Source organism: Medicago sativa, chromosome 8 (genome assembly GCF_051527215.1).
Source record: "Medicago sativa cultivar Bolivia chromosome 8, Bolivia_mono, whole genome shotgun sequence".
Taxonomy (NCBI): domain Eukaryota; kingdom Viridiplantae; phylum Streptophyta; class Magnoliopsida; order Fabales; family Fabaceae; genus Medicago; species Medicago sativa.
In genome coordinates, this window is record NC_140756.1 from 93,065,812 (window position 1) to 93,084,287 (window position 18,476).

The following is an 18,476-nucleotide window of genomic DNA, read 5'->3' on the forward strand; positions in this document are numbered from 1 at the left end:
ATATGAAACTTTGGACATTTAATAGAAATTTAAATCAAATACTTTATAGCCTCCCGTGATGCATAAATTGATAAGTAAAAAGTGGCAAAATATTTAGTTAGTTAACCTTATACAATAACGTAAGATATGACGGTAGACTCATGTTAGTAGAGGAATTAGAAAGTTGTAGAAGTAAAGAATTAATTAACTAATAGAGACCATCTATTATTCATATATTATTTAGCATTCATGAAAGAAAGCCATATAATTTCCCTAACTTCCAATTTCCTCCCTCAGTCATCTAAAACCAAATTGCATGATTTTAAAGGAGTACTCGGCCTATGTTGTATATAATGATGGATAAAAACAAATAGAATTTCTCATGCTACTAAAGACTTGTGGCTAAAGATGGTAGCCTTGATGTCTCCTTTGAGTGTTATAGAGAAATTCCTCTAAAGGAGCAACAGTTGGTTGAGCAGGGATTTGAGCAAGTGCATATGGTGATGGATCAATGTTGTCAACCATCCTAAAAGAAATATATGTCAACCATCCTAATATTTGCCCCGTGCAACGCACGGGCAAAAAGCGATTAATGTAGTAAATTGAATTATGGATTCTTAAGAAAATAACGTAAATTTTTGTCAAAAAAAAAAAACAAAATAACGTAAATAAGCTAAGTTGTCGTTTATATTAATTAAATTATGTAGTTATTGGGTCCTACAATGTTGTATTTTAATCATTAAATGACCAAAAAAAAGTCTCAAAACAATTAAATAGCATATTAGCAAAGCAGCAATGCTATTTCCTACGAAGGAAAATCCACGAAAACCACGATTTTGCTTAATACCCAGCGCAAGTAGTATTTTTTTTATTGTAAAATAATAAACAAAAATCTGGGTGATTGGCGGAATACACGGTGGGTAGTGTATTTCTTGAATTTCGTTACTTTTTCCTTCGTAGTAAAAGGCATTATCCTTAGCAAAGATAACAATCAAAAGATAATCTCAAATAAAAATCAAAATACGCCCTTGTGGACAATGAACATGGTAAGATGAGAGAGAAAATGATTGAAATAAAAAATATAATAACTAATTAAAGACATAAACTAAATACCTATACCCACATGGTAAGATGAGAGAGAAAATGATTAAAAGAAAAAACATAAATTAAATACCTATATCCCCATGTTTGAATAATATGAAAATTTAGACTTAAATCAAATATTTATAGCCCCCCATGTATAAGAAATATTGATTTGTTTGAGGTTAGCATTGAAATATATATATATATATATATATATATATGATTTATGTCATATGCAGAGAGAGATGAAGATAGTGATAGATTGAAAGTGTGGATATTTGAATTTGAGTTTTAATTGTGGGCGAAGTTTGTTATGTAATTTAATTGAATTATGAACAAAAGACATGTTTACAACCACTATCTTGTTGGATTAATGGAGTAATGGACTAACGGAATAGATCGTGTTTGTATCTTATTCGAGAGAGTGGAAAACTGAAAATACACTATCCAGAGGAAGATTTTGTAAGTCTCCCATATAATGTTTTACACCTATTTTTTTATTTTTATTTTTTATAGGGTCATGAAATTGCATATTTTCTTCATTATTTAGTTAATTCAATCATATAACTGAAGAATATACTTATAGATTTATAGTAATATGAAAAATAAAATCAATTATGAAGATTTATAGTAATATGAAAAACAAAATCAATTATGAAGAAGATGATTCCTTAAGCATGTGTTCTTTGGTGACATATTTTTGAAACAATACTAACAAATGGGTAAACAAAAAAGTGAGTCTTAAGATTTTGTCTATGTTTACAAAGATAAATTAAAATAAAATAATTTTGTCTATGATTACAAAGATAAATTAAAACAAATGAAGTTAATGTTTACTCAAATTGGGGCCACTCTAATTTGTTTCCATAATTGTTGTTTCTCTATTATTAACAACTTATTGGAAGATATTATTAAAAAATATTAAGTAAATTATGCATTAAAAATAATAGTGATACTAATTTTTCTTAGGAGAAACTGTATATTATTTTTTTTTCAGCAAATGATCAATATAAAAAATAAAATCACATTTTAAAAAGAGACTTGGTATCTTTCAAAAAAAGACTTATCGTCTTTCCAAAAAATAAAAGACTTAATATTTCAACATTTAAGACATGACATTTTTGTGATACACGGTATGTCTTATCAAGATTGTCTTTCATAAACTTAGCATACCAAGTTAAATTAGTGTTCCCATATAATTTAATGTTACAAAGAATCTAAGTAAGGAATAATGATATAAATCTTGAAATTAAAAATCATTTCCAATAATCAACTTTGTATACTATCTGACGTGTCATATGCTCTTAGTGCCAGCCTTTTATGGGATCACTAACATCTCCATTTTCATGATGAATTTAAATATGAATTCTAAAATGGAAAAACTAAATATTTATGAATTTAAATATGAGGCTAGTACTTACATGTACTTCATAGTTAACAATTTTATAAAATACATGGTTATAATTTTATACAGTAAACAATCATAGTAAAAATTGTAATTATCTTCAAAGCGTTACAAATGATAAATATTACATATCCTCAAAATTGTATGCAAATAAGAACAAAAATTTAAAAAATATTACAAATTGTGCTCACAAAAACTTATGTACTCCCAAAAACTTAGCAAAAAATATCATTATCACTAATAACTTGAAAATCTACTTCATGTCTCCATATGTAACTAAAAAAAAAAAAATGAAGAAAGTCGTTAGAATAAATATTAGATGAATAAATATTTGCATGAATATGAATATTAATTATCAATATGTGAAAGAGAAAAACTCAGTTAACGACTCAAGTAAACCTGCCGTGTTTTTGGGGGCAAATTGAGAAATTATCCTAAAGAATGAGTAAACAAATATTTAAACCAAATATAAAAAAATTAATATAAAACCTTATAACCTCCCGTGTTTTTCTTGTCAAAAAAGACCTCCCGTGTTTTTGAGCAATAGAAAAAAGACCTCTAAAAAAAATGATCCAAGTAGACGTCTATAAAAAAAAAAGAAAAAAAGACCTCCAATGAATTGACCTATGAAAATAATCTCAAGTAGCATAAACCGTGTGAACTTCTATTTGATCAACAACAAAATTAGCATTTGAGAGCTAAGAACAAAAGAATTTCAAAGAAAATTAAATCCATATGCTTCAAAATTCTAAGTCCAAGAGCAAATAATATTGACCTTAGAAAGGATAGTCTTTTCCTTTACCAACAGGTTCATATAAAGTTACCTGCCTCAAAGTGAATAAAAGATTAAGATAGAAAGTTACATACCTCAATCACAAAATGTGAACCACGGTCATTTTATGAGAAAAATGTGTGCTTAGTGAAAATAGAAAGCTTCTTCTTTGGATTGTTGTGGATTCAGTGTTTGTTTCCCATCAATAATAACATCCCATGATTCGTTTCAATAGTTAGTACCTGCAAACAAAATTAGAGGAGCTAACTGCAACAACAGAAAAGAGGAGCTAAATCACAGAACAGAAAATTTCAGTCTGCTAAACATTACATTTATTATCCCAGTAGTACAACACCATTTTCAAGTAATAAACCCAGATTTGAGAAGTCAAGAATTCATACATTTACCTTATACAAAGTTTGTGCAATCAGATGAAGCATAGGCAATCAGGTTTGTGTAGTTGCAATCCAAAAAGACTGAAGGTAAAAGAGAATTGATAGCAGATTTGCATAACACTAAAACTATAGAGAATCGCAATATAAAGGATCTCAAGGTATGATTAGAGTGAAATCACAGTATAACATTGCCTTCAAAGGTACAGAGAATTGATAGCTCAAATAACAATATAACATTGCTTATGTGTCAAGGTTCTATAACTATTATATAATATTTTGAATTGTACTTATGAATGATGATTTGGCAAGGAGTTGTTTAGAGCTTGACACATAAGATTTTTAATCTATTTGTGGTTCCATATTTGTAAGGTAGAGCTATAATGTGAAAGAAAATTGAAGAAACTATAAGTACTAAGTTTGATGGAATGTGTGATAGTAGTAACAATTGTTTTGTAATAGTAATTTCTAAGCAATTTAGCTGATCAAGAGTTAAATCTAAGATAGGAAATAAAGTTACCTCAAGGTCTTTATCTCGAATACAAATGTTGATCACTCATATAACGCTTCAAAATCTGCCAAAACAAAGAAAAAGAAGAATTAGACCACAAAAAGCAATTTCATATAAGTATATGCAAAGATTAAAAAGGAAAATATCAAAATTAAAATTACAAACCTTACAGATGAGTAGTAATGAAAGCAAACATAAAAAAAATCTGAATCCAACTTATTACCTTTGGATATTTTTCTTCAAATTGAACTTCATCCCTACTTGAACAAATGTATAACTGACTTATTTAGGTAGAAACCCTAAAGTGTCACTAATCAAGAGTTTCAAACATTTATGTTGTGTAATTTATGTTGCTTTTTCTGCTAAAAGCCTCCTATGGTGAATGATTCAACCCCAAACGCCCCTGCAATTTATATTCATCTTTCACTTATCAAATTCAATTATCACCAAAACACCTTATGCATCCATTCTTGTTATAAAGTGTGCAGAAAACAAATTTTTACTTGGGAGAGGGAAAAAATAGCAGCAAAACAAACACCTTATTCATCTATTTATGTAATATTTATTTGCATAAACTTAATCTCAGTCGATTCACATTTCAGAAATTGGTTTTTTGCCAAGTCATTAACAACATATTTACAACAGCTCAATCAGAAAACATGATAGAAAAAAAAAATTGAATTGATGAAAATGACAAAAAATAAGACTAAGTTCAATCAATCAATTACTACAAACAAACTGAATCAAAAATTCAAAAAACCACCCAGTTTTTTTCCCCTTCAAATTAACAAACAACATAGATCGTCAAAACTCGACCTCTAGTTACAAATTAACAAAAACAACAAAGATTTTTAAAATTGAATATGGATATTGGTTTATTACATACTCTGAATCCGAGTAGCCTTTCTTTGTTTTTCCTTACACCTGCAAATAAAAAAGCAACAAATCAAAACACACAAAAAAAATATGAAACATTTATAGCTCAAAATCAAGCTAAAAAAGGGTGAATCATAATACACATCACCGTAGGGTCTGAAACGAAACCATATCTTCTTCTCCTATACTTGAAACTAAGATATCATATTTGAAGCTAACATAGCTAAATAAAACCCATTATAGTCTACAAAACACAAACAATAATTAATTAAACTTTTGCAATTGAAAATAAAAATTGGATCTGATGTGAGTAGTTTTCTAGAAAGGTAAGAATACAACAACAACAACAACAACCAAACCTTATCCCACTAAGTGGGGTTGGCTACATGGATCAAATGACGCCATAGTGTTCTATCAAAAAAATTACTTAGATTTCAAAACATAAAAGAGCTGTAAATCCGAAAATGAAAATGGGATGCATACCTCAGCCGTAGAAGGGTGCGTTGCTGTCTCAGTCTTTCATTCTGTAAATTTGTGGGAAATAGATCCAAAATTCAAACTGCAAAAACAAACAATATCAATGTTTAGAGAGGAGAATGATACATAAATAAAAACAAATGAATACAAATTTTATTTCAAAGATGGGTATTTTCGGATCTGAGAAAAAAACGGGGTTAGGGTTTCGAAATTCCAGTTTCACCTTGATTCTTTCAGGACTTCTTCCTCAGCTTCTTCTTCTTCTTTGACTTGTAAAGGAATAAAAATAAAAACCACACAAAATCAAAATCAAAATAAATAACAATCAATGATTCGGTATCAGAAAAGATAATACAGAATCTGAATTTAACACTTAACCTTTGAAAATAAAAGATTAGGAATTTGAAATCAAAATTTCACCTTACTTCTTCTTCTTCCTCGTTTTCATCTTTTTTTGTCGATGGAGATTGGCAGTGGTGATTGATTTTGTTGGCAGACAGAGAGACGAAAGAAGAAATGGTGAGTTTGAGAGAGAGAGACAGAGAACGAAAATGGTGGAGAGAAAGAAAGAAATGATGGTATTGAGTTTGAAGAGAGAGATGAGAGGAAACCGTACTTCAATTTGGGATGAGAGAGAAAGTAAAAAATAGAATGAGGGAAATTATTGTTGGTTAGGAATAAGAGAGAAAAAGTAGGAAGGAAAAAAGGGTTTGAAAGAATTTGAATTTTGAAATTTGAATTGAAGAGGGAAAATGAGAGGAAATGATATTTTATTGTTTGTATTGTGTGAAAGCTTAAAATGGTAAAAATAAAATTAGTTTTTAATGATGATGTGGCATTAAGGGGTTGAGAGCTCGCCACATTGGATTGGAGGTCTAAAACATGCTTCATGTTTGTATATTATTAAGATATCAATAACATCAATTATATTTAGGGTTAAATATGTTTTTGGTCCCTATAAATATGTCAACTTTTCGTTTTAGTCCCTCTAAAATTTTCCTTCAACTTTTAGTCCCTATAAAATTTTCAATCTTCACTTTTGGTCCCTCTTTTAAAATAAACTCATATGTAGAATTCATATTATTTAATAAAATTTTCCAGAAAAATTCAAAATATTATAAGAATCACTGCAAAAAAAATTCATAATTTTTTAACAAAACATGAATTTAATATGAATTTTTATATGTTTTAAGGTTAAAAATTCATATTTAATTTGTGTTTTGTTAAAAATTCTAATTTTTTTTAGGAAATTTTTTTTAGAATATTTTACACATTTCTGCACAATTTCATTAAAAAAATACAAAAATTAAATTAAAAATAGGAACCAAAAGTAGTGATTGAAAATTTTATAGGGACTAAAAGTTGAAGGAAAATTTTAGAGGGATTAAAACGAAAAGTTGACATATTTATAGGGACCAAAAACATATTTAACCCTTATATTTATAAAGTATATATTATATTGTTTTAACATAGAAATATTTTTGAACAGAATCATATCAACATGATATTAACTATATAAATCATAAAATTTAATTACTTGTGTGGATTACAAACAATGAATCATAAATTTTAATTATACCAATCTGTGTGGACTACAAACAGAAATTCTATTTTGAGTTGAAAAAATGCAAATGAATTAAAAAGGAATGAAAGGGTATTAAAAAACATGTACTTAATCATAAGTTTTTATATTTATTAAAAACAAATTCTTATCTTATCTCGTGCTTGTTTTTACATTTATCAATGTAAAATATCTATCTATCTATCATCATATCATTACATACATAAATAGAGGACAATCATGCAGCCCTAATTATCTTTTTTTGTCATCTTATACAAAATTTGCCCTCCAATTTTTGTAGATCATACAAATTTTGCCCTTCTACTCACAATAAAATTGTATTGAGTTGATCATGATTCATGTAGACAAGGTAAAGAAACGGATACATAGCTACCATACACTTATTTCTATAGTATTATCTACTAATATCAAAATCGATACACACTAAACCGTGAGAGTGTGACTGATGGACAATTATGGCTTTAGTAATACAATTCAATGGTAATGCTTTCTGATCGTACCTGATCAGAAGGAGACTGCCGGTGCTTTGAATGCGATGGTTGTGACGGTGGTGGAATGCGTCAGAATGCTTCCTGAAGCGGATGGGGGGTGTATACCTGCAGGCACTCCGACGCTCAAGTCAGTAGAGATCAGAGAGTGAGGGTTTTTGAGGAAGAAAGAGTTCTACCTTGGGGACTGCGGTGAGTCTCATATTTATAGAGGTGAAGAGCTGCAGAGCCGTTGAGGAGACACACCTGGCTCTGGCGGTTACGAAATCGTGGGAAGTGTAACCGCCAAAGATTTTATTGCGGGAACGTGCACAACGTGCAAGAGAGACGTTGGGGTTCGTTTGAACCGGTCTCTTTGCTTCGTGCACCCCCCTTCAGGCGAGGGGGTATGTTGTGAGCAATAATGCCAAACGTGGAGTTTGGGCTTTGAATGATATTGGGCCTAAGTAAATGGGCCCAGAATCCTTTTGTCCGATCCAGAACACTTTGTAAGACCATCCACAACAGAGCACCCTAAATTGGGTGTTTAAATTGAATTCATATGTCCATATCACTCATTTTACCGTAATACTTAATAAGCACCGATTTTCTCCAACCCAGCACCTTAAAAGAAATTATTAAATAGATCCCACAAAATAATTTTATATCATTACATTTCAACAAAATTTATTTATTTTATTAAAATTTATTAAATGGGACCCATGAAAAATGAAAAGAGAGAGAGAGTGTTTCCATAGTCACCCTTCTCCATAGCCACCCATGTATTATACACAATGGGGTGCCTATTTAATGTGGTGCTAAATAGGTGAAACACCCACCATTGTAGATGGTCTAATGCAACTGTACATAAGCCATGAACCTATAATAAAGACGTGGAAATTAATGAGTTGTACCAAAATATGGTTTATTATAGAACACTTTAATGTAATTTGATCAATTTAACCAACTCTATAAGACTCGTTTGTTGTTTGTTTTTATTTTTTAAAGGAGGTTTGTTTGTTGTTGTTATATTAATGAATTAATGGATGATTTTAATCCACTCAATTATGTTCAAATTCAAATCTATCCATTTTGTCACAATAATCCGATCCTTATATTATTTTTTTGGCAAAATCACACTCGCCAACTCTTAACCTAATTTTAGATAACGATTTCGTCCTTCACCTTTTTTCACACCATTTTGATCAGTTTGCATATGAATTTTCAAGATTAAAATCTATTGTTTTATTCTGATGAGTTTTTAGTGTTTGAATCTATGGTCATTCACTCATATTTTCATATGAATTTTAGATATGATGCTTGAAAATTCATATAAATATGACAATGGATCAAAAAGACAAAATGACGTGAAAAGAAGATAAATGATGAAATCATTATCTGCAGTTATCTAAAATTAAGTTAAAAAACGATAAATATAATTTGGGTGTTTCTTTTTCCATCCTATTAGTTTCTCATGCGTCCTATGCAGTTCGAATTGATTTTAGAATCCAAACCACATAAAAAAAACCCATAAAACCTCTAAAAACACGTTGAAATATTTCGGATTTTAGAATCGGAATAGGACGCACGAGAAACTTGTAGGGTGGAAAAAGTAACGTACATATAAATAAACGCATACGGACAGACTCCCATAACATGAGGCCCAAGTTAATATACGGGCCTAGTGATATAAGAGGTCCAACTAAATCAAAAACCCTTCCTTCTTCAACCTCAAACTCACTCAAAACAGTTAGAAACTCTTAAAATATTCCAAGAGATTGTTCGGCGCAGCCTCTGTCGACGGTGGCCGTAACCCTAAACCGTGAACCATGGCTGACATAGTGCAATACAAGCTGGAACGCATGTTCGACGAGTTCGAAGATCTCGAGCAACGTGGACTATTCAACAAGCGAGAGATCGACGAGATTGTTAAACAGAGGCGGAAATTCGAGTACAGGCTGATGAGGCCGTGTCCGTTGAAGGAGGATTTTGTAGCGTACATAGATTATGAGACGCAGCTCGATGCACTACGTAGGTTACGGAAGAAGTCGGTGGCGCGTGAGTTGAAGAAACTAGGGAATAAGAATTTGAAGAAATCCAAATCTGATTTCGCTGGGTTGGTTAGGATTATTGATACTTATGAACTTGCTTTGAAGCGCTATAAGGGTGATATTCAACTTTGGTTTCGTTATCTTGAGTTTTGTAGGGTTAAAAAAAATGGCAGAATGAAGAAGGTAACTTTTTTTCTTCATTGCGTTGTTGCTGATATTATTTTTGAAACAAAGAGAATGTGATTTTGAAAAGTGCTTGTGCTATAAGCTGTTTTGGATAAAAGTTTATTTGTAGCTTATAGCACAGGCGCTTAAACTGATAAGCACTTATGTATAATCTTACCTAAGCAATTTTTATAGCAAATGGTAAAATTAAATTAAATTAAATTATCTTTGTATATGCTATAAGCTGTTATCATAAGCTATCTTGGAGAGCTTATGAAAATAAGCTGAAAAAAGCTTATGAAAACTGTCATAAGCTGTTTCTTTTAGTTCCCAAACAGTCTCACAAAACTTATAAAATTAGATAAGCTCAAATAAGCAGATCCAAACAGGCCTATAGCATAAACACTTATCATATAAGTACTTATTTTAAAACTGTTTTCATATAATCTGCAAGCCGTTTTCATAGGCTTTCCTAGAGAGCTTATAATAATAAGTTGAAAACAACTTGGTGACATGTTGTAAGTTGTCTGTTGATAAGCTCAAATAAGCCAATTCAAAGAGACCCTATAGTGTTGACAATTTAAATTGTTTTGGTGGTACTATGGTAGAATATGATTGTAGGAAACAGATTACTCAATGAAAGAATAGCTAATGAAAAGAACAGATGTTATAGTTAAACTTTAGTTAATCAATAGATTTAAACTTGAGGTGACTATAATTCCGCAATAGTTAAGCCTTCACAAAACTCATTCCAGCAGGTTATAGATTATTGAAAGGTGGCCAAGTTTAATTTCTAATATGTAAAGCAAATAATTCAGGCACTAAAATATTTGGGTTTGGATCATTTACTTAATAGATTTTTTGAATATTTTGTTTTTAAATTTTTACAGGCACTTGCAAATCTTGTTAGGTTGCACCCAAAGGTTCCAGGAGTTTGGATATATGCTGCAGCCTGGGAGTTTGATCGTAACTTGAATGTTGTGGCTGCCCGTGCTTTAATGCAGGGAGGTCTTAGAGTTTGCCCAACATCAGAAGACCTTTGGGTGGAGTATCTTCGGATGGAACTCACATACATTAACAAGTTGAAGGCCAGGAAGGTTGCCTTGGGTGAGGATGAGGGAACTCTGACTCGTAATCCTAGAACTGTGGAAGAAAAACAATGGAGAGATGAAAACAAAGAGTTGTTTATGACCCTTGATGAAAAAGAGGAAAACGACGTTGCAAATGTTGAACCAGATGAATCAAAGAAGAACAAAGAATTATTTGCTGAGCATGGTATGAACCTTTTTCGAACTGTCTATGGTGGAGCGATTGAAGCCATCCCTTCAAGTCTCAATCTTAGAAAGAGATTTTTTGAAATATTGGAGGGAACAGAATTATCACATTACGAAGATATGTGCGAGGAGATACTGAACGACATGAAGAGGGATTTTTCAACCGAACCAGAATTCTGGGACTGGCTTGCAAGACAAGAATGCAATGTTGAAGCTGTTCACGAGATTAACCAAGAAATTTTAATTCCTCAGGTGCAAAAGGCAATTCAGGTACGAATATGTAGGATCTACTGAACTCATTGGGCTCATTATCTTTTCCTTTATGTGTTTTATGGTGGCTGAGATTCATGAATGCTTTAACATGAAACTAGGAAAATTCATCATATTATGGTTTTGTAATTTACTATGGTAACCCATTTTTCCCGTGTTTAAGTATTAGGATGGTTAGATAGAGGGAGCCAAGCATTTTACAGTGCCTCCTTTTTTCTTGCGCCTATATTGATCCAACAAATCATTGGGTTCTGGCTTTGATCTGTTGCAGGTTTATGAAGAAGCTTTGAAAAGTGTGCCTTCAGGAACTATGTTTAGTTTGTATGCAAATTTTCTAATGGGTATTGTAGCCCCTAAAGATGAAGAACCCAATATAGATGGGCCATACATACCACATCTCCTGTCAATATATGAAAGGGCTGAAAGCATGGGAATCATCACTGATGATCTTGCTTGCAAGCATGTCTCCTTACATTTGCAGTTGAGACAATTGGATGAGGCCAGGAAACTGGTAGCAAAGCTTTGCAGCGGAAAACTTGCAGAATCAGTGCAGTTATGGGAATTAAGGGTTTCTATAGAAATTACATGCATTACACAAAGTTCTTTGTTGCCCAGTGATACTGATTTGTTATCCCTTTTCGAACTCCTTAGACAAATTTTGACCAAATTTCATGTTTCAAAATCAGAGAACTTGTGGCTAAAGGTATGTTGTCACCACTTATCTCTTATTTTTGTTGCCATGTCTTGTATAAAATGTGCTCCAATCAAAAGGAATAAACAAATATATTATAAATTAAACACTAGCGTCAATCAACCTCTTGCAAATGCAAGATATGACTAATAATAGATCTGTGATGGGTTTAGAACACCTGGTTGTCTTTTATCCCTTGATCATTGGATTTTTGAGCAATTTCCCGTATAGAATTACCTGACTTACTTTTTTACCTATGGTATCCGAATGCTTTCCCAGTTGAAGACTAAATGTATTGTTCTATATTTTTTTAGCTTAATTGCACTTTTAACCCCCTAGTTTCTCAATTGTGATTTTGGCCCTCCACCACCACCAACACTCAGATTTTAACTTATACTAGCTGACATGTGTTTTAATGCAACATGTTTCATTCCTATTGCCCAGAGTGGGCATTTTAAAAAATTATCTAAAAAAAGAAGTATTAATAATTAAAAACCCTCTTGTGATTTGTTTTCTGCAAAAAAAAATTAAAAACCAAAAAATGAAACATGTTCAACATTGGAAAGTAGTCCTTTGATAACCAGCTCAAGATTCAAGTTGAAGGATGTGATGTGAATGAAAGGTTAACGAAGGCAAGAAGCAAGGTGCTCTCTGCATTGTCTATCAATGAGGTTGATGGAAGAGTGAATTGCTCATCTGAAATATATCTATCAATGAGGCTTATTGCTCATCCAGAGAAATATATAGATGAGGGGAAGCCTACTCCTCCTGAAGTTAATATTTACCACTCTGTGTTTTCTCAGACAATGTTGTAGTTGCGTCTGTTGTGGTTAACTCAACATCAAAAAATACCAAGAAACCGTAGAACCATGTACGTGTGTCGGTCACAACATGAAACACGCGCATGGTTCCACGGTTCCTTTGCATTCTTTGTTGCCGAGTTAACCACTTCAAATGCAGCTATAACATTGTTTTTTTGACAGAACTATAACATTGTTTGAGAACAACACATAGTGGTAAATATTAACTTCAGGAGGAGTAGGCTTTCCCTCATCTATATATTTCTCTGGATGAGCAGTCCGCTCTTCTATTAGCCTCATTGATAGACAATGCAAGCTCTTTCTAATGGATTTGGCGACAATCAAACTTAAGAAAGCACCCTGCTTCTTTGCCTTCGTTAACCGTTCATTCACATCACATCCTTCAACTTCTGAATCTTTAGCTGGTTATCCCAAGACTCTTCCATTGTTGAACGTTTTTTTGTTGTTTTGTAAAAAACAAATCACGCAAATGTATTTAATTATTAATATTTTATTTTTATAATATTTTTTTTTTAAATAACCACTCTGGCCAATAAGAACAAAACACGTTGCATTCAAATGACACATCAGCTAATCCAGTCAAAATCTGAGTGGGGGATAAAAAATCAAAAAGAGATCAAATGTGGGGGGCCAAAATCGCTCAATTGAAGCTAGAAGGGGCCAAAATCGCACAATTGAGGGCAATTAAACCTTTTTTTAAGATGGATTTTGATTAATTTTTCTTGCATTAACAAAGTATTTGCCATTTGAAACCAAAGTTGGTGTTTGTTTCTCGATGTCTTATTTTCTATAGAACAATAAATTTCTTTCTGCCTTGAATTGTATGTATTTAAAGATGATGCATCTTCGTTATGTTGAAAATATTTCTGTTTACCCCCTAAATTCTGTTATTAATTATGCATGCATTTTGAATTTATTCACTTCAGCCTGAATTTAGTTTTCCTTCACCTGAATTATTTTGTATAGTGTTAAAAGTTTGAAGTTCCTAAATTTGTTCATCTCTCTAACTGTAACTCAATACAGGCCCTTAAATTTTATGCAAGTCATAGACGATACTTTGATAAGCTGGTGGAGATTTCTGTTCTTTCTTTGGCTAAAGATGGTGGTAGTGAAAGTGGATTTTCGCTTTCATCTGCCATTGTTAGTTTTATACTTCAAAAGGATGGAATTCACAAGGCCAGAGATATCTATAAAAGGTATGAGCAGTGGAATCAGTGCGGGGTATTATTTTCCATAGTATGCTGTATGGGATTTCTATCTTGTATCTGTTATAATTCCTCAACTATGTTACATTGCAGATATCTAGCTTTACCGCATCCCGGCCTTGCATTATATAGGAAGTGCATTGAGCTGGAAGCAAACCTTGCATCAATAGGAGATAAAAATAGTCTCGCAAATGCCAGGAAATTATATGAATCTGCACTAGCAACTTATGACCAAAATGTTGACTTTTGGCAAGACTACTATCGCATGGAGGTCAAGGTATTCAATTGGTCATGTATTTAGTTTTCAATTACTTGTTGGATTTCTTTTGTACCTGGATAATTTATCAATCAAATCAAATAATGCATATATACCTTTTTTTTTGGGTTTTGATCTTGCAGATGGGAACATCACAACAAGCTACCGCTGTCTATTGGCGTGCTAGGAAAATACTTAAAGATGCCAGTGAATTTATTGCTTCCCCAGATTTATGATAATTTTTCAATTAAGACTATCCGAGTTCAATTTTGACCACAAATTAAGTTCAATTTGCTTTTTCTTTTCGACAAGTCTAGCTAGACTAAAATGTGTTTTTCCTACTCGAGTGAGGTTGGAACTTCCCCTGTATGTTTACTTAAGGTATTGGTAATGAGAAATATGTTAAATGTATCATGTGTATTCTTGTACACTGGAGCCAGATACTGAGTTTTTTGAATGTGATCGTGTCAAGTTGCATTTGTAGGAATCATCAGAGTCGCGGAGGAAAAATAGTGTAAGTGAATCGTTTAATACGAAAGGAAAATTTTAGGGTAATGGATTTTGAAGATTAAATGAAACAATTCTTTTTGTTGCCTGGATCAACTGATAGTTATTTATTTATTTTGGTCAAATAGCCCTGCAACTAGAAATTTACGTCTTAATTGCGAATAACTGAGGTGTTTGGAGTTCAAACTCAACCCCTGTATATATAATGATTTTTACTGGACATAAGGTTATTACTGCTTAACAAATGTACAAAATTGAACTAAAACATTGATATACATAAAATACATGGCTTCTTTTTATTTTTATGAAAAAAATAGGAAAAATGCTTGACTATTTAGTTTTTTCTGTTTTTCTTTATAATAATCACATTTGATACGTATTTTAACCCTAGCCAGCCAATGTGAAACACAGCTCTGCATGGATTGTTGAGAAAAGGTAAACATGATCTGATCTCATTGTCTATACTCTTGGCCACTGTGGACTCACTACCTGCAACAGCGAATTCAAGTTTATTATCATATCTAGCAAGTGTATAGACATATGGTTTGGTAACCTTTGTTATGCAAATAAATTTTCTAAATATCATAGTGACTACAAAATGTAAATTACTGACCTCAAGGGTGCTGAAGACTAATCGCATTCGGCTAGCAACAACTGACGGTGTCTCAGCTTCACCCATCACTGCCGTTTGCTCTAATTGAAGAGTCTTTACAGGAAGCCTTCAGTAAACACATAGTAACCAGGTAAAGAACAATTCACCCACCTAGTAGAAAAAAAAACATGAAATTCAAGCACTGTATCTTACCAAGCCATTCCCTTCATAAAATATGCATTTGCTATGAGAGCACAAAATCCTTTCCACTGAAGTCTCACTTCATCTGACACAGGAGTTGTTGATGACCATCTAACAATAGTCGGTGGGGGTGTACACAAGATGGTGATGAATATAATGCTTAACCACAGAATGCACTCATCAATCTGCAACACACAAAAAACATGCCAAATAAGGTAACTCGATATCTAGCTGAATTCATGACTTCAGAAAATCATCTGTAGCAACAAAGTAAGAAGTGATTAGAATCATAGACCTCATTAGATATGATTTTAGATTTCAAGCTTGTGCTCCCACCGTAACTTTGCATTGCTTCAATTTCAAAGCCAGAGTCCTTCATGTCAGTAAGCTCTTTCCTTAATCCCTCATCAGTGCACCCAAGTTCATATGCATTCACCCCAGCAGTGATGAACTCCTGAAAATGAAAAACGTAAATCACCTCTTATTGGAATATAGAGGGAAAGAACCAACTAGCAAAAGGTGTAAAGGAAGCGTGTGAAGTGAGCATGTTGAGTTATACAAGAAAGGGACAACTAGCTATATCAGTTTGTTCTGTATACTATTTGTTAAGATAGAAACAAGAGTAAATAGAAACTATAGAAGAGCACAGAAGAAGAACGCGCACAAGGATTTTATGTGGATCATCAAATATAATCTAACTTAACAAAGTGTCTATAAGTGCATGTTTACATTGACCGTGAATGTGGCATACATATTGCCAACGTGATTTTCGCAAAAGTTGCCATTTGAAGATTCAACAAGATCACAGTGTCGTTGGATTTTTCCAAAATCACCACAAATTCAAACATAGAGTTTCCTATTGCTTTGCCAAAGAACTAATTAGAGAGTTCAAATTCGGCATGATACAATGTGCAATCCTATTACACTTAATTAAACCAGCTCAAAACTATAAGGAATGCATAAAAATGGGGTTGAACTGCAAAATATCAATCTCATTACAATTTGAGTCTGCCTATTATAACAACGTACAACGTGTATATCAACTGGTGTACAATTCATTTGAAAATCAGAAATAATTTTTCAAACTCTTAAAATTTGATAGTTGCATATTTTCAATTATGATGCTAGAGGCAGTGGACATACTTTTAGATTGTCACCTCCACCACGATCAGTGAAATTCCTATATCTCCTGAACAAGGTGATGGCTATGTTGCGTGAAGAACGGTACTCATCATTAGATGACATTGAGTCATGTGATCCACACTGCTGCAATTATATCATGCCAAAACCATATCAATCACTAAAAGAAAAGACTAATAAATAAATCAAATGGACCAAAGTAGATGAAGAATTGAGGTAACATAGCATGCATGCTTAATTACCAGGCATTTGTGTCGCTTTTCACAATTCCAAGAGAAGGATGAACTAAGAAATATGTTACTACAAGGACTTCCATAAGGTTTAGGAAAAGTAGAATTGAAATTTATGAAATTAACATTATTGATCTTGTATGAATAATATGTTTGTTGTGTTGAAGTTGAGTCTTGGTATAAATGGAAGTTTAGAATAGCTCTTGGAGCATAAACCGTTAACATGTTTGAACCATGATATAATATGATATTGCTCCCTTCAAAATAACCAAGAAATTAATTAATAGAAAGAAGTGATTTATTATTAAGAGAAATATAACATAGATAGATATAAAAACATAAGGAAGAGGGATATACCTGTTTGAGGGTAAGCATAGGCTTGAGCTGAAATAAGGAAATAATGAAAAGTTGGATGGGAAAAAAAGAGAGAAATATGAATGAAACGGGGAATAAACAGAACCACAAATTGTATGCTTATAAAGAAGAGAAAAAAAAAAAAAAAAACCATGAATTGTATGAATGGTTTCTGGCCGCCAAGGATCGTTTTCATCTCCCTCGATAGATATTACTCCCTCCGTTTCAAAATACATGTCCAAGTCAACCACTTCACATATGCCAATGCACAATTTTGACCGTTAATATCTTTAATTATCTAAAGTAAAAAATTATAAAAATTTAATATTTTGAAAATATTTGTCGAGACAAATCAAACAACATCTTACATGCTAATATTTGTATTTATACATTAGTAAAAAAGTATGGTCAAAGTAAGTCAAGTGAATAGTGCACATTGCAAAAATTGGACATGTATTTTGAAACGGAGGGAGTATTTCCAATTTAAGTTTCTTGGAACTATCCACCACTCTTTTCAATTTAAGTTTCTAAACTATAATTCCTCAAAAAAAAAAAAAGTTTCTAAACTATAAGAATATTAACTTATATGAAATCTGTCAATTTAATTCCCTTTTTTTTTTTGTTAATATGTTGATAAGAATTTCACTCTTTAATATGAATAAGTGAAAAAATTTGAATTTAAACTCCAACCTCTAAGCATTACAACGCGTCTACCAACTGAATTATGTTTACGTGATTAATCCTTACATTTTAATAACAAAGACTAAATCGTATTTTATATATTTATAGATTTATTATATTTATATGGTATAATGAAGAAAAAGTGATGATGATTTATTTTATTATTTCTTCATGCTTTTATCTCCATGCCACTCCTATAGACAATAGTTACGTGTACTGTACCTAAACAATCAATATTTCATTTTTAACTTCTCTTCTGCCATGATTAAGATTTAAGAGGACTTGACAAAGTGTTATTTTCAACCTATTTTTTATTTTTAAATAACATAATAATAAGAGAGTACGCAATATGTTATATCTAGTTTTTATTACATACTCTACGTTTTTTTATTGAAAAATAACACATTTTTTATAAGAGAAAAATATCATTCTCTATTTTTTTTGAAAGAATCATTCTCTTTTTTTAGGAAAGGCAAAACTAATTCATTTCATTA

The 18,476-nt window shown here is 31.9% G+C and overlaps 2 protein-coding genes and 1 long non-coding RNA gene across 10 annotated transcripts; 1 reads left to right on the top strand and 2 right to left on the bottom strand.

Moving 5' to 3' along the window:
* Window positions 1-2,479: 2,479 nt before the first annotated feature.
* On the bottom strand, window positions 2,480-6,148 carry LOC146903439 (uncharacterized). Of its 7 annotated transcripts, none has more exons than XR_015021345.1 (10): window positions 5,916-6,148; window positions 5,719-5,764; window positions 5,502-5,577; window positions 5,167-5,262; window positions 5,029-5,066; window positions 4,366-4,545; window positions 4,152-4,206; window positions 3,647-3,715; window positions 3,335-3,481; window positions 2,480-2,743 (listed from the first exon to the last, which is right to left on the bottom strand). It is a non-coding gene; the product is annotated as an uncharacterized LOC146903439 (long non-coding RNA). The 7 variants fall into 7 exon arrangements; XR_015021346.1 differs by having other exon boundaries at window positions 3,641-3,715; XR_015021342.1 differs by lacking the exon at window positions 5,167-5,262.
* Window positions 6,149-9,271: 3,123 nt separating this feature from the next.
* LOC146903440 (U3 small nucleolar RNA-associated-like protein) lies at window positions 9,272-14,731 on the top strand. Its single transcript, XM_085731603.1, has 6 exons — window positions 9,272-9,778; window positions 10,651-11,304; window positions 11,576-12,007; window positions 13,840-14,012; window positions 14,115-14,298; window positions 14,421-14,731. The coding sequence occupies exons 1-6, from the start codon at window positions 9,374-9,376 to the stop codon at window positions 14,511-14,513; spliced, it is 1,941 nt and encodes a 646-aa protein (XP_085587729.1). The 5' UTR covers window positions 9,272-9,373; the 3' UTR covers window positions 14,514-14,731.
* Window positions 14,732-14,939: 208 nt separating this feature from the next.
* Window positions 14,940-17,398, bottom strand: LOC146903441 (orotidine 5'-phosphate decarboxylase). 2 transcript variants are annotated; one of them, XM_085731606.1, is made up of 7 exons: window positions 17,305-17,398; window positions 16,960-17,204; window positions 16,721-16,840; window positions 15,873-16,031; window positions 15,590-15,762; window positions 15,398-15,503; window positions 14,940-15,273 (listed from the first exon to the last, which is right to left on the bottom strand). In XM_085731606.1, the coding sequence occupies exons 2-7, from the start codon at window positions 17,170-17,172 to the stop codon at window positions 15,244-15,246; spliced, it is 801 nt and encodes a 266-aa protein (XP_085587732.1). In that variant the 5' UTR covers window positions 17,173-17,204; window positions 17,305-17,398; the 3' UTR covers window positions 14,940-15,243. The 2 variants fall into 2 exon arrangements, with proteins under 2 accessions (XP_085587732.1, XP_085587731.1); XM_085731605.1 differs by having other exon boundaries at window positions 16,721-16,843.
* Window positions 17,399-18,476: the final 1,078 nt, after the last annotated feature.